This window comes from Balaenoptera physalus (genome assembly GCF_965194825.1).
Source record: "Balaenoptera physalus genome assembly, chromosome: 2".
NCBI lineage: Eukaryota > Metazoa > Chordata > Mammalia > Artiodactyla > Balaenopteridae > Balaenoptera > Balaenoptera physalus.
In genome coordinates, this window is record NC_138883.1 from 150,256,255 (window position 1) to 150,278,835 (window position 22,581).

Here is a 22,581-nt window from a genome sequence, read left to right on the forward strand (position 1 = left end):
ACGTATATCATCTTAATGTCTGTAACACTGCTTCATTTCTTTTAATGATTATATAATAATCCTTGGCATGTTATATTATAAATTAGCCAGGCCCCTAAGATGTATGTTTAGATGTTTCTAATCTCTTCTTGCTGTCAAAAATGCTAAAATGAATTTCCTCCCTTGGGTATTATTTCACATGTGTCTGACTATGTCTATAGGATGAATATCTAGAAGCAGAATTGCTGAGAAGTTCTTGTTTAATCCTCTACAGAACTTTAGAATCAACTTGCCTAGTTTGTGGTGGTGTTCAGTTAAATTATCTTAGAGGCAATTTGGATTTTGTTGTCTTTCATCTAAATATTGAGCATGTCTTTCCATGTGCTCTTTTTTTTATATCAGTAGCTTTTCAAAAATTTCTTCATATAGATCTTGTCCTTTCTTCTATTATTAAGTATTTTATTTTTCTTATTGCTGTAGTAAATAATTGGGGTCTTGTCTTATTTTAAATCTCCTAAAGTTTTTTGTTATGTATGTGTATATGAATGCTATTAATTTTAGTATATTAGTTTGTACCCAAATAACTGATTAAATTCTTTGATTTAAAATAGCACACTAGCTGATTTTCTTGGGTTTTATAGTTATGTATTCTGCAAATAATGATCATTTTAACTCCTTACCAACTTTTATACCCCATTTCTTTCTCTATTTCAGCTATGTTGATTATTCCCTTTGGCAGAGTGTCAAAGACATTTTTGGATATTCCTGATCAGGTTAAGGAAGTGCTTATTCATTCCTATTTTGTTAGGGGCTAGATGTTGAATTTTACTAAATAATTTTCAACATGTTTAGAAATTTTGTGATTTTTCACTTTCGGTCTATTAATGGGATGAATTATATTTCTAGATTTCTTAATAATAAATCTTCCTAGAATTCCTGGAATTAAATACCCAGTTATGGTACATTCTTTTGATATTTTGAATGTATTAATATATTAACATTAATTTATGTTAATATTTAATATTAGACTGTATATTCAAATATTTTATTTAGGATTTTTATACCAGTATTCCTATGGGACACTAGTTTTCTTTTTCTATGCAATTTTTGTGGGGTTTTGTTACCATTATTATGTTAGATTCCTTGCTTTCCTTCTTTATTATGTCCTGGAAGAGTCTAAATTGCATTGGAGTTACCTGGTCACTAAAAGTTTGATAGAATTACCTTGTGAATATGTCCCTACCTGGTGTTTTTCTGGACAAGTTATTTGCCAACTTCCTCTGTTTATTTCTTTGGAAACATTGGCCTTTTTAAGTATTCTCTTTTTTTCTGTGGTCAACTTTTGGTCATTTATATTTTCCTAGAATATCGTAGTGATTATATCTTTGCACAGAAATGAACAAAGTAGTTGCTTATGACTGTTTTAATTTCCCTTTTATATATGGCTTTGTCTCTGTAGACATTTCTTAGTTTGTATGTTTTTGTGCTTTGTGGCTTCATTCTTGATTAGATTAGCTAACGATGGCTTCATTTTATTTTTCACTGAGAAGGGACTCTTGGATTAATTGTTCTACAATTTTTGTGTTTTTTTTTTCACTGGCACTGCTTTAGCTTTTTAATTATTGTTTTTAGATTTTTTGCAGTTTTCAGATAACCTTTTGATTCAGTGGTTTATGAGAGTTTTCTAGTTTCGTTATTAATGTCTGGTTTAAGTTCACTGCAACTAGGAAATGTCTATATCACTTTCAGAATCTATTAAGGTCATTTTTTTTGGCTGCGTTGGGTCTTTGCTGCTGCGTGCAGGCTTTCTCTAGTTGCAGCGAGTGGGGGCTACTCTTCGTTGCGGTGCGCGGGCTTCTCATTGTGGTGGCTTCTCTTGTTGCGGAGCATGGGTTCTAGGTGCGCGGGCTCAGTAGTTGTGGCTTGCGGGCTCAGTAGTTGTGGCACATGGGTTTAGTTGCTCCGTGGCATGTGGGATCTTCCCGGACCAGGGATTGAACCGGTGTCCCCTGCATTGGCAGGCGGATTCTTAACCACTGTGCCACCAGGGAAGTCCCAAGGTCATTTTTATGGCTGACTTCATGCTCAATTTTAATGAATCTTTCTGGGACCTATTGACAAGTTTTTTTGGATTTCAGAATAAAATCAATTAGATCTGTCTTGTGAATTAGGTCTTCTGTATCCATACTTAATTTTGTTCAGTAGATGTTTTTGTGGACTGAGAAAAGTGAATTAAAGTCTCGTAATTCTGTATTCCTGTCCATATTTCCTTTATTTCTTATAGTTTTTGTTTTATAACTACCTATGCCCTGTTTGTCTTTCTTAAAAATGATTTTTGCCCTGATTTCCAAATCCTATCCATTGCAGTATTGATCCCTGTTTCATTTGGATTGCATTTTTATGATATGCCTTTGCCCATTCTTTTTCAGTCTAAGTCACTTTAAGTGTGTCTCCTGTAGATAGTATATTTTTTGTTTTGTGATCCAATATGTCTTTTTCTTTTAATTGTTGAGTTTAGCCAATTTGTATATATTAGAAAGACAAACTTGTTTGGTTTTGGTCCTCATGTTTAATATCCTTTCTTTTGTTGGTTTTTGTCTTACTACATAATGTGTGTTTTATGAGTTTCTTCAGATAACTTAGAAATTGTTTTTTTGTTCAAAGAGTACCTTTATAAACTTAAATGCAGTGGTGTGCTTAATTCCTAAGAGAATTTCTGTTGGCGCCCTATTGTGAACAGTGAGGAAATTAGTACATTTTCACTTTCGCCCATTTCCCTTCCCATATTCCAAACTTCAGTTGATTATTTCCATTGGTGTTGACCTTTATATATCAAAATATATTTATACCTCTACTGCATGATTTGTCTCTGTTGACTGACAGTAAAGTTGACAAATCAGTCTGTGTGGACTGACTCCACCTTGTCTTCTCCTGCCCTTCTCCTACTACAGTGGGGCTGCGACTCCCCTCGTCACTTCCTTCTTATCCTCCAGTTAACTGCATTGGCAGAGAAAATAGCACTATATAAAGTTATTTATCTCCTAAACAGAAAACAGTTCTCTTCCACGAACTGTAGACACAGAAGGCTCTGCAGTCCCTCTGCCACGGTATATTCCTTGTCTTGCTTGAAATTCATCCCCTGAGTTTAGAAGTTTCTTCAGTGATGAGTTCTTCCTTTTTTTTTTTTTTTTAATTTTTGGGCCGCGCCAAGCAGCATGTGGGATCTTATTTCCCCAACAGGGATCGAACCCGCAACCCCTAAATTAGAAGTGTGGAGTCTTAATCACTGGACTGCCAGGGATGTCCCAAGTTCTTGCATTTTGTTTTTTTGTTTTTGTTTTTAAAATTAATTAATTAATTATGTTTATTTTTGGCTGTGTTGGGCCTTTGTTGCTGCGCACGAGCTTTCTCTAGTTGCGGTTGAGCAGGGGCTACTCTTCGTTGTGGTGCGCAGGCTTCTCATTGTGGTGGCTTCTCTTGTTACAGAGCACGGGCTCTAGGGCCCATGGGCTTCAGTAGTTGTGGCACACGGGCTCAGTAGTTTTGGCTTGTGGGCTCTAGAGCACAGGCTCAGAAGTTGTGGCGCACGAGCTTAGTTGCTCCGCGGCATGTGGGATCTTCCTGGACCAGGGCTCGAACCCGTGTCTCCTGCATTGGCAGGAGGATTCTTAACCACTGCGCCACCAGGGAAGCCCTTGCATTTTGAAAATGATTTGTTTTGACTGCTTTGATACTTAAATGACAGATTAACTGGATACAGAATCCTTGTGTCGTACTTAATTTTCTTGCAGACCCTTGGGCACTTCTGCCCTGTCTTCCAGCACAGAATGTTTCTCTGGAGAGACTGAGGCCAGCCTGGTTTGTCTCATAGTATGTTTTTGTGTTGGGATATCCTAGTTTACTGGTAGAGGGTGTTGGGGTTTGATTGGAGGGGAATGGAAAATGGCACAAATTCAACTGTAGCTGTAACATTTTATTTCCTTAAAAAACAAAATGATATGAAGCAAATATGCCATGTGTTCAGTATGATTGCTGAGTACAAGAGAATCTGCAGTATTATTCTCTGTGGTATAGGGTGTGTTTGAAATAAAATTTTTTAATTAAAAAATGCCATGTAACTATAAATCAGGGAGAGCTTGTATTCTTTAGTGATCTAGTTCAAAATATATTTAATCGAAAATCACATTTTTGCCTTATTGATCACAGCATGCATTCTTGTTTTCTTTATATGTTGACAACCACTCGTGTAATTCCTTTATTTTCTTTAGTGTCATTCGCTAAGTTTTGAGTAAAAGTACTTTATATTCTAACATCTTGAAGATTATAAAATTCTAGACTTAGAATCTGTAGAGTGGAGGTTAGTGACAGTTGCTACAGAGGCTAGAACTAAATGGGATGTGTGACTAAAATCTGTTAAATGATTTGTATATGCTAGTTTGGAACTATTTTGAACAAATATTCCTCTAAATATACAAAGTAGATTTAAGTTTTAAAATATCGTGATAATTGAAAGAGTTAAGTATTGAGGACTGGCTTTTCTCTCTTTCTGCAGGGCTCTGTTAAGTATGTCACAATAAAAGAGAAATCACCTCTATTTTCTTATTTTTATTCATTTTTATTTTTTAGTACTAAGCGATTTTAAATTTGTTTTTCCTCTGTATTCAGGTACATGTCTCGAGTCCACGGTATGCATCCAAAAGAGACCACTCGTCAGCTGAGCTTGGCTGTGAAAGATGGTCTTATTGTGGAAACGCTAACAGTGGGCTGCAAAGGTTCAAAAGCTGGTATCGAACAGGAAGGATATTGGTTGCCAGGCGATGAGATTGTAAGTTTTTTTTATTTTATACATCTGGAACGTTATTTAAATATAACCCATAGAAATTTATTTTCCGAAGTTTAGTAATATTCACTTCCACAGTTTTTATTAACATTAAGGACCTATATTGGTAGGATGGATACTTTCCTTCCTGATTCTTTACGAGAAAACTTGGAGCCTGCTTTTTCTGTCTAGATTACCTTGAATCTGAAAAATAAAACAAAGGAAAGCCCTTTTAATGTACGCACAATTTAATGGTATTCCTAAGCGTTTTCTTCAGTAAATATTAGTAAAAAATGTTTCGATGAGGATAATGTTGATGCCATCTAGACAGATTTGAAAGGGATATATACTTTTTTACTTAGGGGCACATATAGAAGTACATTTTTTTTAATGTAAAGGTTGGTTTCATGTGTAATATTTCTGTCTTCCTACCTTATTTGCTTTTGATTTTTCTAATACCTTCATGAAAAGTCTGTTTTTGTAAAGGAAAGCTTTCAAATATAATAAACATTAATTTTTTAGTTCTGAAAGGAATAGATTTAGTAATTAGATACATTGAGAGTGTTTTATCATGAATTCTCTAAAACCTAAAATTATAAAAATGACACAGAATCTTAAAATTGGTTATTTGTGGAAACATTTCCCCAAAACATTGTCTTTCCCTTTCTGGCTCTAGGCAGTTGAGCCAACACACAGACACCCACCTGTCAGGTCTGAGAGCAATAAACAAAGAACACTGTTTTCTGTGGGGAGCTGGTCCACAGAGGCAGCTATCAATTATATACTTAGAGAAGCTGTTAGTTTTTTACACTGTTATTATCAATTTATTATGTGCCTTGAAAGTTTCTGGAAAGAAAATTCACGTTTTCCACCAACAGAAAACATGGAAGAAAAAAATGTTTAATTTCATTGGTATCACTTGATTTGTGCACTAGAAGTGTTCTTGAAAACTTAGGTGAAAATGTTTATACCAGCATAATTCTTCTGTGAGCTTATTTTCCTTTACCTTACAGAAAAGTAAAGCTTTTTGCCAATAAAGAAACTTTGGGTGCTAGGCCATAATAATAATAATAATGTCAAGTGACATAAATCTATCTACAGCAGACATTTAAAGGAGGGCCATGGTTAACTGATAGCTTATTATACACTCAAAATAATCTAGATAATATAAAATTTCTAATCCCAAAACACTTAGCCATGCACAGATTTAGTACAGAAGGGTATATTGATACTGGGTTGGCCAAAAAGTTTGTTTAGATTTTTCCATAACACATTACAGAAAAACCCGAACGAACTTTTTGGCCAACCCAATAATTTCTGAGATTTATATAGTAACTAACCAATAGTAAATGCAACTTAATCCACAGGACTTTGGTTTGTGGATCATGTGTACATTTTTTCATAAAAATGATTTTACTTCTCCGTTTTAGATTTGTCCTTTTCCATGTGCTTTTTTTCCCCTTCAAGTTGAGGTTTTTTTGTTCGGTTTAATTCAACAAGCAGTTAATGAGTTGTATGTTCATGACTGCATTAGGTTCTGTATTCTACTTTTATTTTTACATGTTCTTACTGCATATATTTTTATAGCATCATCCTTTTTCTTTTTTCTAGATGAAATCTTACATGTAAATCAAACAGTGTATACAGATTTTATTAATTCTGGTTAGTTCTTATTCACAAGCATTTTTATACCAAGTATGCATATATGATTTAAGTACAACTAAGTATATAAAAATTATACCTAGTTTATGAAATATGCAACTATTAAAAATACATAGGCAATGTAGTGTAGTTGAAAGAGGTAAGGTCATATATGTTACAATTGATGGGGGTTTCAATCCCATCTCAAATATTTTTTTAGTTGTGTGACCTTGAGGAAATTTCTTAACCTCTGATCCTCATTCCTCAGCTGTAACAGGGACACATTAATATCGCTTTCATTTGATTGTTTTGAGGATTAAATGAGATTATCTATAGAAAGCATATAACTATGTACTCAAAGCAAGTTTTTGACCAGTGAATAAGTATGTTTAAAACAAGAAGTGCCTATATATAGTGTAGCAAAAGCACACAAATTTCTTACTAAACAGCAAGCAAAAATTCCCATCACGGTTTTTTTTACTTTTAACCCATAACCTCAAACACAAGATTTGTTACGAGATTTTCCCTTAGGGTGATGGATCTATATTAAAGGCGCAGCTATAAAATGATGAAACTAATTATATGTGCATCTCATGGCTATGGCCGGTGGACCACCTGGCGACCCCGGGGCTGTCTGTGTGCTACAGTTTTCATGCCCTAAGAATACTCTAGAAGGACACGTGACTGACATGGGTCACGCTTGGCACAACACAGTCATCTTACAATGGCCAGCTCTGTGTGTTTGTAGGGACTGTGTGGCCTGTGCATGCAGGCTGCTGTGTATTGGGGCCGGTTGTGAACCGCACAGCTTAGGAAGTGCCATCTACTTCTCAGACATCAGGTACTTGCATGTTTATTCAGCAGATCTCTAGCATATGGCAGTAAAGCGGCCTGTTCTAACAAAATCAGTCTTAGGGAAGGGTCAACTTTCTAATTGGCACAAAGGTACTTTGTGGGCTAGTGACAGCCCTGCATGCTGGCGTTTCAGTCTGGGACTCTCCTTTATAGTTTCTCCACTTTGTATATGATATGATTCCTCTAAAAGCTTGAGTTTTTAGATTGAAAGGTGTACGTTATTATTTATCTTGTTCACTTTCTACTCATTATCAAGAGAAGAAAAAGTCAAGTAGGTATATATGGCCTTGGGAAGGAAAGGGATAGGAGTTTTTGGCTATTCATTTTTAAACCTTTATTCAAAGTTACAAAGATTCTTTACTCAGGAAGTTCTGTCATTTGAAAAATGGTAGTAAAGCTCTTCTTCTTTTCCTTGTATAACCTCTAAAAATAGTAGCTATAGCTCAGAGGTGGGGGAAAAGTTGATTCCTCTTGATAAGTCCCACAGGTTATATCCCTTGAGATACCTTGTATTAGCAAAGAGGCTGGAATCCTCTTGTATTCATGGCCACGATTATGTTGAGAAAGAGAAGGTAGGCAAGAATGTCATTTCTTTAGGCCACTCAACCGTCATTGAGCAAAGAGTCTGTTGTGTCATGTTTTTATTCCGCCTCGCTACCTTTTTTCCAATGCTTATTTTTAAAAACTTGATGCAATTGAGAAATATGCATATCTTGAATAATATTATTTTTATTAAACCCAGCTATCGTGTAATAAAAGCCTAACTCTAAGACTATTTCAGGATATAATTATATATAACTGTTTAAGAGGAAGCCTGTGTAAGTCAAAGAGTAGCCTCCATTGTACTGAGATTCTGCTGGGAATGGAATGATTTTTAGACATTCTGAGATGCTGATCTTAACCACCATTTGTATCTCTATTGAAGTGATAATTTATTTGGAGAAACTATGATAAAATTCAGCAGTAGACAAGCATCTTCATGGTGATATTTTAAATATGTCCATTTGAGATAGTAGAATGAAAAACATAATTATTAAAAATGAGGCCTCTCTCAATTTTAAATGGTTAGCTTAAATATTAGCAAAATTAAACAAGTAAAAGTATATGTACCAACCAATTTTTAAAACGACAATCTTGCTGAACCTGGGCAACACTCTTGTAAGTTTTCTATGGTAATCTTTAATTTCCAGATTTCTGTCATTAATATTCACTCATGATCTGAATAATTCTTTTAGAGATTGTTTTTAAAGCTTTTGAAATTATATTGGTAAAAGGCCAGTAGACCTGGGCACAGTGTGAAACTATTGTGTTATATCAAGGCTTGTTTCTTTTGATTTTTTTTTTTTTAAAGAAAGACTACATGTTTCCATAGATTGCTTCATCATCCGCTTGCTCTAAACTAATGTACATGGATGGCTACATTCAATCCATATTCGATCACGATATTTCACGTCCTCTATTCTAACAACTTGAGAAATATATTTCTTGGGCAGAATTTTACCATTGCTCAGCTGAGTTGAGTTTGGTATTTAGCTCCCTTTGTAATAAATACAAGTTAATTTCTTATGAGTTAAACTCTTAACCCACTAAAGATAGGAAGGTCTTATAAAAATATTTAATGTAATACAGGCATACCTCGTTTTCTTGTGATTTGGCTTATTGTGCTTTTTTACAAATTGAAGGTTTGTGGCAACCCTGCGTTGTCAGATGATGGTTAGCATTTTTAGCAATAAAGTATTTTTAAATTAATGTCTGTACGTTTTTTTAGACATAATGTTATTGCACACTTAATAGACTGCAGTATAGTGTAAACACAACTTTTATGTCACTGAGAAACCAAAAAAATTCGTGTGACTCACCTTCTTGCAATAATAGCTTTATTGCGGTGGTCTGGAACTGAACCCGCAGTATCTCCGAGGTATGCCTGTATAAGTATAGTAGGGCAGGTGACCTTGAGTTATGGATCATTTGCAGATAAAACATATCAAACATGTGTTTTAATATTGAGGCAGTTGACATTATTTATTTGGTGACTCCCAACTTGATTCATCGTCCCTGGCACAAAGCTATGATTCTCTCCTATAATTTGACAGATACTTTTTATCTGACATTAAATAATTTGGTCACCAGTGTAGAGGATGACTTAAAAGTGTAAAAAGGTGATGTTTGCTATGAGACTACTTCTCTCTTTACTTACCTGCCAGATCTGGACTCAGGGTCTCATTTCTTCTTGCGTGGTTAATGCCAGTCCAAAAATAAAGTATCAGCTTAGGAACCACAGCTTACATTTTCAGTTAAAGTCCTTCCACCAGGTTTGAGAGCAACTGCAGACATGAGCTCAGGTCTTGGCTGGTCAGCCCTGCTTCAGCTTCAGTACTTTTTACATAATCCAGTTTGTTCTGCTGATAAGCAGGACCTCATGCTAGTTTTTACGTAGGTCTTTAGTTAAGGTTTGATACCTTTTAAGAAGCATCATTAATGAAAATGCAAATTTTATGGTTTCTTGAAGAGATTAACATGTTATATTGGGGATAAGTGGATTTAGTTTTAGTTTACAGAGGGACAAGATAGGCACTTCTTTCCATCTTCATCTGCTTCTCCTGATTCAAAAGGACCAGTCTAAAAGAAACTAAGGTTCATATACCTCTTAAAACTTGGCTAGAAGCTCACATCTTTTGTATAAGAGGTAGGATTGGATTTATGTCTTATTCTTCAGAAATCACACCATTAAACAGCCCTGTCCAGAAGTGTTCCCTTGCTTTGTTCTTGAAAAAAACATTGAGAGGCCTGCAAACAGCTTGACTTTCCTAGCCCACTTCATAAATATAGCACAGTGAAGTAAGATTTTTTTTTTAAAAGTTTACATCTTTGCATTTTTCTTGTTATAATTATAGTTGTCATAAATTAATCAGTCATATGTTTTAAATACCCTAAGTCCAAAACTTCATATCCCTTGGATTCTGTTGATTTTTTTAATGTGAAATATATTTTATTATATTTATGTTAATTATGTGCAGAACTACACATTTCTTCCAAAGGTCGTTACCTGCATCAGATACAAAAATATAAACAATTGTTTATTTACTAAGTAAGTAAAGTATTAAGTAGTAAGTGAAGTATTGGTGATTATTAATTAGAAAACAGTTATACTATGGTTCTATGTGCAAAACAAATTGTAATGTACTTAGACGTTATTCTTGCTTTGGTGAAGAATTTCCACTTTATTCAATAGAATATTTTGGGTCACGCTATCCTGTTATACTCTTTTCACCTTGTGTGTGTGTGTATGAGAGTTCTGTCTTTTTTTGCCCTCTTTCTAAATTTTATTTCACTAAGCAATGTTTTAATATTTTAATTTAAAAAATAATATTTAAAATTCTTACCTCTCAATGATGAACTGAATTTATTAACAGAATTAAACTAAACCTAGAATTGTATAGAATTAATTAATTTTACATTGTATCTATGTTAAAATACCACATGAAACACATATTTGATGATGTAAGATTTATCTGCTCATTATGTAGAAATAGGGGATTAATTTAAAAGCTGAACTCTCTTTTGAATATGAGGGTAGATAGTTTGGGAGGCCCTGTCCAGACACAGTTCTCCCACTGAGCCCTCTTGCTTCAGTGTTTTCTCTAAAGTCAAGTTAACAGTGTTTTTGCTCCATCTTGCTTACAGAGTCAGCTGTCTTAGTGAACTTAAGGTCCTGAAGAAGAAATTCACGTGTATAATTGAAAGTGTCACATCATTTTGTGACTTGTCAATTCCCGTTTTGTGCTCTATAGCAAATAGATCATCTTAATAACACCAGCTAACAGTTAACGAGCATTTTAGCTCGTTTGATTCTTACAAAAACCCTATAAGCTGGGATTTGAGCCAGTCTGGCTCCAGAGTCTTAACTGAACGCTATAAATGGTGACAGAGCCTCTTGGTGGTAGAATGTTTTCTACTAGGTTCTGAAGACAGCCTGTATAAACTTCACACTGTGGTGAATTATCGAGTTTACCACATTTACATTCATCACTCCTGATTTTTAAAGAAAAGTCCAGCTTGAACCAGTTTCGGATCAATAAGACATACATTCATGATCTTGTGCAAATTTATAATGACACTGAATTTGTTAGTAAAATGTTTTTCTAACATCTTTATAGGTTTCATGGCACATGAATTCCTATAGATTTTCTCTATGTCCATTTTGTAGCTTTTGTGGTAGTGTAAAAGTTTCCTCTTAAACTAGTGATGATTCTTGAGTTTGCATGCTACTGTCTTTTCATTAATGATTAGCACATTGATAGATTATCAATTGATATCATCTGCGAAATAATATGTCGTAAAGCAAATAATAAACAGTTTGACCATGTACAAAATCCCTTTAGCTCTGTGTATTGCCTGATATTGAGCAAAGTTATAGTAGAGAGACCAAGATTATTTTGTTTTTATTTTGAAAGGCCTACAGTATGCAGCCTTTCTCCAGGACAGCAACCCCAAACAAGGTGAACTAATTTTGCACTATGTTATTTTACTTTAATTCTGCTTTTTTAAAAATTAAATTTCTCTTTCTTTAGGCTAGCTTAGTTAACTCTTGCTAGAATTGTTCATTAAAACCATACTATCTTTACATTGCTTCTAGTTTTGGATTTTGTGCTCATAGGTTTGCTTTTTAAAAACTTTCTTGTATTGAAGTGGCATTTCACATATTATGATGTTGATCAGACTGAATGTAGAGTAGTTGCTGATTTCTGGTGAAATCCAGTGAAAATGCAAGCTTAGCTTTTTGGCATACATTATTGAGTATTAGTCAAAAGCACTGTATAAATGAATTCTATTTACTAAAAGACAAACCGTAGGCAACTCTACCTATAATAAACATGCTTTATATCGTTTATACCTCAGAAGAATGTTTCCTGGATTCAGAATGTAGTAACTTTTGAACTTGACTTTTGCATGTTTTGTATATTCTAAACAGCTATTGCAGTGATTAAAAGAATGAACAGCACATACATTCCCAGCTCATACTTTCTTTTATATCAGATAAGTTAGTTGTATGCCATTATATAAACATATATCCAAATGTTTCTCTACTTTTACTTCATTTGTATTACACTTTCATTTCTATAATTTTTATGAAAAACTAGGTCTAGAATTAAACACCCCATTGAAGAAAGATCCGTTTTCATCCTCGTTTCATAGGTGGATGGGAGAAGGTAGGGATAGACGAAGGTAGGAGGTGATATGGGGAGGCTGGAGCTATGCACCAAAATTGTGTTCTCTTGCTTCCTTTTCTTAGTTAACGTAGTAACTACCATTTTGAGAATCACAGGAAGATGAATTAATGTAAAACAATTCAAATGATGAAGAATGGCAGTTTCTTTTGTTAATAATGAGTATATATAAGCCACGAAAATCCTTTAAGATGTTTCTGAACAGATATGAGGAAAATATTCTGAAATCCTTTGTTTTAAACTTGGGAAGAGTTAATTAAAAAAAAAATCTTATCTCCATTGAAACCTAGATCATCAATGATTTTTGATACAAACATTGAAAGAGCTAAAATGCAGCTTACTTATGAGCTCTGTGAAAGGGGTACACCAATGATTGTTATTTTAGTACAGCCAGGAACCACAACTTACTGTGTCTCTGTGGCATCACTGGGTCAGACTTTTTGGGGGAGATTTTTTCCTACTGTGCACAGATTAGGGTGTTCTGTCAAATCAGTATCTTACGATTTTTTAAGCAGTCTGACTGAAATTATTCCTCCATAGTAAATCTCCAGAGTTTATACATCTGCAGCAAATAACTAAAAATGGTCATGCTTTTTTCTTTATTACTTTGGTTGATAAAGACCGCCAATTTCTTACTAAAAAGCAAACCAAAAAGTTTACATTTTTGTAGAACTTACTAATGTACTTTAGCCATGACTCTGAATGTGGGTTGGAAGGTGTGAATTTCAGAACAGTAGCAACTCCCTTCCCTTTTGAAGGAGAGAGACGTAGCCTTCTCATATGGTCAAGCAGTAATACATTTGAACCTTAGGTGCCAGTGAGTCAGTGCTTACTAGACAAGTGCTCTATCGAAGCCAATTTATTGGGGGAGTTATTGATGTAAGAGGGAATGAAAAAGCTGCTCTCTCCCAGAAGCAGAATAGACAGTGATTTATAAAAAGAAAAATGATGGCAGAACCCAAGTTTGAAATTTCAAGATTCCCATTGGGAAGTGGCCTTGAAAACACTAAATGTGGGTTTAACCCTTATTCATGCAACTACCACATCTACAAAAGAAGGTTGAGAATTAATCCATCACTCTTAACAGGGGTATTTTTTGATAAAAGCTAAGAGTGATATTTATGAAGAATGAATTCCAAATTAAGGGAACTTACACTATTCTCCTGTTTGTGTTTAAATGGTACTGGCTGTACAAAAAAAAGAGTGTAACAAAAAAGAAAATGTTGAAGAAACCTGTATACCTGCAGTTATGGTCTTTTATTTCCAGGAATAGTCCCAATAAGAAAATAAGCCTGCTTCCTTTTTTGTTTTTTTTTTGTGGTAATGTCCTTTGGAGAATGTGATTAAACCTTTAGTTTCACATTTTCAATTTATTTTTCCAAATTCAACAGACCCTGAAAATTTGACAACCTATCAGAACATGGACATTCTGATTAATGGTTATTTTCAATAAAGCATCCAATACCATGGATGAGAAGATAAGAATAGTGAGCATCACCATTTATTACTATTCTCTCTGTTCCCAAAGTATGCTAAGTACTTAGTATATTTTTAAAAAATCAGAACAAAACAGAGGTTTGTTTATTTGAAATACTAAGTTATAGATCTTGCTTTGGGGTATTCCATTTACTGAAGAAATTATCCCATAGACTATATAAAAACGAAAGATAATGTTAGAACTGGGATTGGCTTTGGACTTATTTCATTTTGGACTGGTTTTGTTATCAGATCACCTTAAGATATTTCTGAATATTAATATGTTTAGGAGAGAATTAAAAATTTAAAGAAGCGAATTTCTAGGTATTTTTTCCCTCTTGTTTTAACACAGTAAATGTCTAAAATTGTTTATAATGCCTAACTTCTGATGGACTTTAGTTTCAATTTTGTTCTTAGTCATTGCAGATATTGACAAAATGTCATACGAAACTATTTTGTATTTTTTGTAGGACTGGGAAACAGAAAATCATGACTGGTATTGTTTTGAATGCCATTTGCCTGGAGAGGTGTTGATATGTGACCTGTGTTTTCGTGTGTATCATTCCAAGTGTTTGTCTGATGAGTACAGGCTTAGAGACAGCAGTAGTCACTGGCAGTGCCCAGTTTGCAGGGTGAGTACCTATGAGCTTTAATGTGCTGGTCAGAGGGGTGGAATTCATTAATAATAGCTGCACAAAGATATCCCAGGTGGTCTTGCCAGGTTAATGGATAAAGTACTGGAGGGTGGGGGTTATCTATTGCAATGTTGGTTAATGAACATAGAACACTCATAAATGAATATCACAGGACACATATTCAGGGTATGGATTTTAGAAAGTTTCAATCATGTAAAAATATACTCTCTTCTCTTACTTTACAATTCCCTCTGGATTGTGTGACTCTTTAATGGATAGTCTTTAGGAATCAAGAACCACTCTCCCATACCAAGGTCTGTTCAGTCAGTCCTCTCTGCTGCTCAGAAAACACAGGTAGCAAAAGGCACATTGTTGGAAACGTTCTGTATCTACTTCCCATTTTATATCCATGTAATGTTGCCTTTATTTTTTGTCATATCATGGGTTAGTTTATTTCTTTTATTTGGAGGGTGGAGGGATGGAACAGTTGTATATAAAGAATTCTACAAAATGAAATAGTCTGGTAGGTAAAATAGGTACTTCCCACAATTATTTTCATTCATATTATTTCCCCATTGAAAAGTATACATGGCTGTGCTTGTTGGTTGCAGATGTGGTATGTGTGTATATGAGTGATGTGAGATGCCTAAACACTACATTATGTATGGCATTGATGGTGATCAGTAAAGAATTATTTGATTGGAACTTCTATTGTTTTGTACTTACAATTGTTAAGATACTTACTTGGAACCATGCAAATTGCCCAGATTACTCATGAGTCCTGTTGGTGAATATGTTTTATAATACTCATTTATTCGTCCAAAAAAAGTTTTGTCTTTATAATTATCTCCTCTTTGGTATCAGCTAAAAATTTCCTGGCCCATTTGCCAGCACGATGAGCAAAGTACAGTGATCATTCTAGTCTTCCCTTAGTGTCTGTGGCTTTGTATTACCTTGGTATACTTCTTAACAGCACTACTGTACATATTCAGTAGGCAGGAAAAAAAAGACCATAGGGATCGCATTTTAAAAAATGTGTAATGATGACTTGTAATCAAATGCCTAAATGCTAGATAAGTTGTGATAAATCCCTAGGTCTGAATAGATCAGTATCAGGCCTCAAGGTATAGACCTCCTCTTTGAGGTCTGCAGGAATTATAATGGCTACAAGAAATCAGTGTTATTGGTCATGTGGGAACTGCATTAATACTCATATTTTACTCTCATGGATTTGTGTTTTACCAGTAAATATCTCCTGGTTCTTGGTAACAATTTACACTAGAGGAAGTAAAGAATTAATGAGATCTGAAGAACAAAAGCATTAATGTAGTGAAAATATAAAAGAGGTGTGGTCACTGATCAAATAATAGGGACTCAGGGACTTAGGAAATACAATTCTGGACACACCTGTGTCTTTATAGTCATAGCTTTTTAATATCTAATATTTAGTTCATATTCTCATAGTAAAGAATTTAAACAAAAACACTGGGATTTTTGAGGTTGAGTTAAACGTTATGGTAGATGTTTTATATTCCTTACATGAAGAATGGAAGTTGAACACTTAAACCTTTGAAGAAAATGAGTAATGCTTTCTCCATCAGAATTCACTATCAAGTAGTCAGATTCCATTTTCTAAATGTGTTTGCTCTACTCTTTACTGATAAGATGAAAAATTTTAAATTTCAGTGAGTTACTGGCTCACACAGAAATGTGATAGCCAAAGTAGAACTTAGCCAATCCCACATCCTGCCTTTCTCTTCTTTCCTTTGGTTTTCTTTTTGTCTTTGTCAGGCTAGATATTTTCACATTGTGATATAATTATGCTTACTGAAATGATGCTATGAGTCAATAAAAAATTGTGATTCACATATTCCTTTCATAGACTGTGAGCTACTCTTTTGTTAGACTCAAAAAGCCTGTGTCTGGGTTGGGGATGGTGAGTTTTAGCTTGAGCTTTAAAAATTCCAAAGAGATAGTTATTTCTATGTTAGATCTGTTCTATTTTTTTAATTGTTATGTTCAAGAAAAGGATAAGTGCTAACAATTTCTTTCCTGAGAAAAGGGATAATAATAACCTTGAGATTCTAAGAGAATTTTAAATATCTTTTTTGGTTGGTTTTGGGTTAATTTATTTTTTTAAACGATGTGTCAAGACTTCCAGTAAAGCTGTTTTAAATAATCTAACATGAGAGTGACTGACCAGATTTAAATATTCTTGGACTAAGAGAACTAAGTCTATAGACCGAAACTTAAAAATTATGGTTCCAAGTCAGCATAATGACTTCTCTACTTTTCTTTGAAATTAATGTTTGGAAAGAATATATATTAATTAGATTTACTAATAAGGAATTTTGAAGGTGAGATGCAAGGGCCAAATTTCAATACAGGAAAAATAGTGGATAGAAGCCAATCACTGCTATATAAAATTGAAGATGAAAACATTTCTAATACTTTATAGTGGTCAGAAGACTTGTTTTTATATAACCTCTGTCCCTTACAGCATTGAATAGGTTACCTCTCACCCAGCTGTCAGCTGTGTTACCAGATTCACTTCAGCTCAGGTAACTTTATATCATATATCTGATGAATTCCAAAATATCTTAAGAAGGCAATGATGGGAATTTTTCTCAATTTAGAATAGTTTTTTCAGTTTTCATAATAAATCTCAAGAATCTCAGAACCCTGAAGATATTTCTTTGGAATGTCTGCCTTTCTAAACAATAATTAAACTATTATTTTACAAGTACAGTAGATTGTTATTGAAATAGAGCCTATGAATATCAGATTAGCATTTTGCTTTGAAAAAAGTTCAAGTAATGTCCTGTTTCACACTCCTGTTACTGAGAACTCTTATTAATTGAAAATAAAAAAGAATTTTAAATTACTTTTTTAAAAGTTTACTGTAAAAAAAAAAAAAATCAAATAATTTAGAGGAGGATAAAGCAAAAAAATAAAATTCCCAGAAATGCGACTGCATCATAGGTGAATGTGCTCACAGACCTCTCTGTGCGCACATGCACATCCATTTGTATCCATCTGTGTAACTGGATGGATTGATGGCTTACATACACTGCTGGATCATAGCCAGTTTGCTTCCTCAACAATGTCCCAGACATCTTTTTTCTACAGTGTGAAAGGGCTTCCCTGATGCACATTTATGTTGTTTCCATGTGCTGTCTGACCAGCAACACGGCACTGAAACTCACCTGTCAGGGTGGGCGGGGGATGGAACACCAGTACCACCGTGTCTGAGATCGTGCCCCCCTTACACCTGGAAGAGCAGTCTGCTCATAATAATTTATTTCTGTATGAAACTGAAGTTTATATTTTGCTATATTTAGATATATTTGAATTTTATATTCCTGAAATAGCCATGAATTTTCCAGGAAAAAAATTGAGAAAACCATAACTTTTAAGTGAAAATTGCTTTAATGATTTTATTTGCCTAAAGGATATATTTTCAAAACAAAATGTAGTCAATTATATTTTTTAAAAAGAATTAATTTACATATGTCTACCTAATTCTGTTTGATTGCTTTCACAGGATAAATAAATTCATTGAAGTGGAATTCTTAAAGGATAGGCACATTTCAGTTTGTGATTAAAAAAATCACCAAGTTGTCCTTCAGAAGATTATACCCATTTATACCAACATTGAAAGTATTCTCCAATTTTTTGTTACCAATTTGATAGGCTCCAAATGGATATCTCATTTTAATGTTCCTTCATTTTCATTTATATAGTTTGCAGGTTACAAAGTCATTTTTTCCTTGATGCTGTAGTTGCAGAAGGCAGGCCTGTGTGTGTGCACAAGACTGTGTGTGTGTGTGTGTGCCTGTGAGCATACGTGTATGCAATGCATGTCTGTGTGTGAATGTGTATGTGTGTAGGCATGTCAGAGTTGTGTGCATACACATGTGTACGCATGCGTGTGTCTTGTGTGTGTGCAGCTATGCATGTACATGTATGTGTGTGTGCGTGCACGCACTGCACACTTGCTGGCCTCCAGCCCTGCTGGTAAACATCATGGTACTATTTGAATGATATCTACTTGGGTTTTTTAATACATGGGCAAGGTGACATCTTACAGGAAACCCTAAGACCATGCCCCAGGTTGGCGCCATGTTGCCTTTTAGATCATAGCTATCTGGTAGATCTTTCTATGGGCATGGAAGTGTTCTCTCTCTGCTGTCCAGTAGGAGCCACTGGGCATGTGTTTGTTGAGTACTTGAATGGGGCTTGGAGACCCAGGAACTGGATTTCAGTTTGGCACATGTGGCTTATGGCTACTTACTGTATTAGACAGTGCAGTGTTATGACTGCATATCTAAATGCCTGTAGTACTCCAAGAGAAACATTTTGGTATAAAATGTCAGCCTCATGAGCGGCCTGGCATTTTTTCTCCCCATCAAGCCATAGTTACGACTTGGAAGAATTCTAAAGCAAGGTGATAAACCAGCTTGTGCCCTGCTGCCCCTCCTCTGCACAGCAGATTGTACAGCAAGCACTGCATTGTGGCTGTGTAAGTTACAGTGTGGTGTAATGTAATGTATAGTGCACAGATCAATGGCTACAATATTTGATAGTGCTGTGTTTGCTATTAAGCTGGTACTTCCTAAAAATCAGAAGATCAACTGCAGGGGAAACTGTATAGCAAAACAAAATAGTTGGCACTTTCCAGGCTAACAGTTCTGAGACAATAGTATTTTGAAAGGTCCCTATTTCCTCCATCCTCTTTTAATATGTTCATGTTCCTTACATAAATGAATTTTGTTTTTATAACTTTAAGGAGTTGTAGATTCATGTTACTGCTCCCTTCAAATTCAGATAAATGAAAATTTTATGTTTGGACTAAAATCTGTCATTAGGGAGCAGAATGTAGGGCTCTGAACTGTGCTCCAGTGGAAAGTACTAGAATGGGAAGTCTGCAGTGACCTCCTTGCCTCCTTTCCCATATTTGGTCCACTGTGCTGCTCCAGTGAAATCCATCCAAAGATTTTTTTTTAAGTTGGGACGTCTTTTTTTCTTTTTTTTTTAATTGAGGTATAGTTGACATACATATTATATGTTTCAGGTGTACAACATAGTGATTCACAATTTTTAGAAGTTATATTCCATTTAGTTATTATAAATATTGGCTATATTTCCTGTGTTGTACTAAATATCCTTGTAGCTTATTTATTTTATGCATTGTGGTTTGTACCTCTTATTCCCTTACCCATATCTTAGGCTTTTATAATTGTCTTATAATATAAAAATGTTGTATTACTATTTATATCCTTAACATCTTTGGTTCACTTTACATCCCATTTATGATGCACTTGTCGTAACTTATATATGAAGGGATCAACTTAAGTCACAAAAGAAAAATACCATTCAAAGTATTGGATAGGGGGTATATTATTCCAGTATGTCTTTAAAACTATAAAATACTCATCTGCCCACAAATGTTTCATATGGTATTTTTCTCTGTTTAAGGGTCACAAACTTTAAAATGTGTGTTAATGTACAAATGTATGGTGAATCAACTTAGCCTACTAATAAAATACAGAAACACAAGAAAATATAGATAAGAAAATGAAGAAGAATTTATATGGGAGAATTTTACTTATTTAAGAATACTTTGGTTCTACATCTAATCCGCAAAGCTCTCCCAAATTTGCAGCGCCTGATTCTCTGATGCTTGACTAGTAGGCCATCTAAGGAGATCCGAGGAAGGGAGCTACACTAGTGGGAATTATTCCTAAAATCTCCCTACTACTGCAGCTTCTCCTTAAAATATTTAGAATGAAGATGTCTATTTTACAGGAAACGTAATAGATATATACAGAAAGAAGTCTATAGAAAGCATTTAAAATTAACTTTTAGATTGGATGTTAATCCCCAGGTATATATATTTTTTTCACATGGGGTACAGTATACTCATTAGACAGCTACTGAAAACAAGGGAATTTAACTGTTTACTAAAACTAAACCAAGACTAAGTTGCTATTTAGGAGGTCACCATGGGTACATACTGACTTGTCACTGTTAACTTAGTTCTGGGTAAGTTATATTTGAGTCATTTGTACTGTGACTCATGATGAAAGCTATTTCTTGAAAGTGGAGATAGAAATTTACTTCTGAATTCATTTTTCATTCTTTTGGGTATGTAGGCAGTATAGTTGTTTTTTGTTTTTTTTTTAAACTGGAATCTTTTTTTTTTTTTTTAATTATTATTTATTTATTGGGCTGTGTTGGGTCTTCGTTTCTGTTCGAGGGCTTCCTCTAGCTGCGGCAAGCGGGTGCCACTCTTCATCGCGGTGCGCGGGCCTCTCATTATCGCGGCCTCTCTTGTTGCGGAGCACAGGCTCCAGACGCGCAGGCTCAGTAGTTGTGGCTCACGGGCCTAGTTGCTCCGCGGCATGTGGGATCCTCCCAGACCAGGGCTCGAACCTGTGTCCCCTGCATTAGCAGGCAGATTCCCAACCACTGCGCCACCAGGGAAGCCCTAGTTTTTTTAAATCTCAAAATTAAGGAGAATTCTCATTTAATGTTCAGAGTGAAACAGGACAAAATGCGAAACGAAAATATTTTGAACGTATATTCTTTACTCTGTGTATCTACTGTGAAACTGTAACTATTCTTGCTTTCTGATTAGTCTTCCTTTTTTAATGTGGGAAGTTTACTAATATTTTCACCCTGAAAGTTAAGTACATTTACCTTCAAGATACATATTATCAATTCTGGAGTAGAGATTTGATTTTTAAATAAAATAGAAGAAGCGTTTTTAAAAAATGTAGACAATCATAGTATTAAAAGCTACGAATGAACATTAATCAAATTTTTTTTTACAATTTTTAAAGACAATGGGATCTTATTTTTATATTCACAAAGGTAGAAAATTAATTTTTAAGAAGATCTTTGTCTGAACCAATTACTTTATAAGGCAGTTTTGGTATTCATTCCGGGCTTTACTAGAGGAAAAAGTAATGGGAACATTGATAAAGGATTTTAAAAATTGGATCTAGGATATAAAACTGTAAAATCTCATGTATTGTTATATAAGCTCTTTATAAAACTACCTGGAGCCAAGCAAGAAAGAAAAAATCTCCACACTTTCCACATTGCCTCCCCATGATGAATTTAACAAGTTACAGTCAGAAAGGGTTGGATGTGAGTGTGAAATGTTTGGGGTGTATTTTGTCCTTGAGATGTATCTTTTTAGTGGCTTTTAAAAAATGTTAGTTGAGCTTTATCTTTTATTTTTAGCTATAAGGGATTAAAGAGATAATAGTTGGGCTGGTTCCTACATCAAGATGGTTACAACTTAATCTAGATAAATAGAAAGCTCATTTAATGTTTCCAGTATTGATGTACTGAAAATATGTACAAAGTGCACACAATTTCCTTTTATTGTCTCTGCAGGTGATGACGCGGGAGAGGAAGGGGTGGAGAGGTAGGAGTGGGGAGGTAGGGGAAGGAGTGGGGAGGTAGGTAGTGTAATGTTGGCTGGTTGTCAGCCTCATTAAGCAGAGAACATATGATACTTATTCCTCGACCCCAAAACAGAGACATGTAAGTTATTTTCAGAAGAGAGAATGGAAAGGTTTACTCCATTGAAGAATCCGTCCTCCCTCTGCCTTTTGTATCTTGTTCTTTCTTTAAAGACTAGTGTTGGTAGAAGATGGAAGGAACAAGTAGACACAACCTGTGTTCCATAAACTTTTTCGAATGTCCCTTTCCTATTCTCAAATCCCTGTAACATGCTGCAAAAGAACTTAAAGTTATGTCCAAAAGTAAATTTAATCTTGAATGATAAAATTTCTGACATAACAAGAATAACATAACACCCTTCTCTCTATAGCTAGTATTATAGCAATTTCTATGTGGATGTAGTGGATATAGAAATACTCCATGTTTTCACAATACCAGTCAGTTGTGTGACTTGTGAAATTAATTTGAGACT

At 34.7% G+C, this 22,581-nt stretch overlaps 1 protein-coding gene across 21 annotated transcripts in view; it reads left to right on the forward strand.

Annotated features, from left to right (window-relative positions):
* The window catches only part of ZMYND11 (zinc finger MYND-type containing 11), a 127,617-nt gene that overhangs the window by 74,513 nt on the left and 30,523 nt on the right, over positions 1-22,581 (forward strand). For 11 of the 21 annotated variants that reach the window (XM_082448712.1, XM_082448707.1, XM_082448696.1 and 8 more), the window contains 3 exons: positions 4,645-4,804; positions 11,749-11,793; positions 14,469-14,630. In XM_082448712.1, coding sequence (XP_082304838.1) covers positions 4,645-4,804; positions 11,749-11,793; positions 14,469-14,630 — 367 coding nt within the window. The remainder of the gene's footprint in view (positions 1-4,644; positions 4,805-11,748; positions 11,794-14,468; positions 14,631-22,581) is intronic. The other 10 variants (XM_082448697.1, XM_082448716.1, XM_082448698.1 and 7 more) reach the window with 3 other exon arrangements.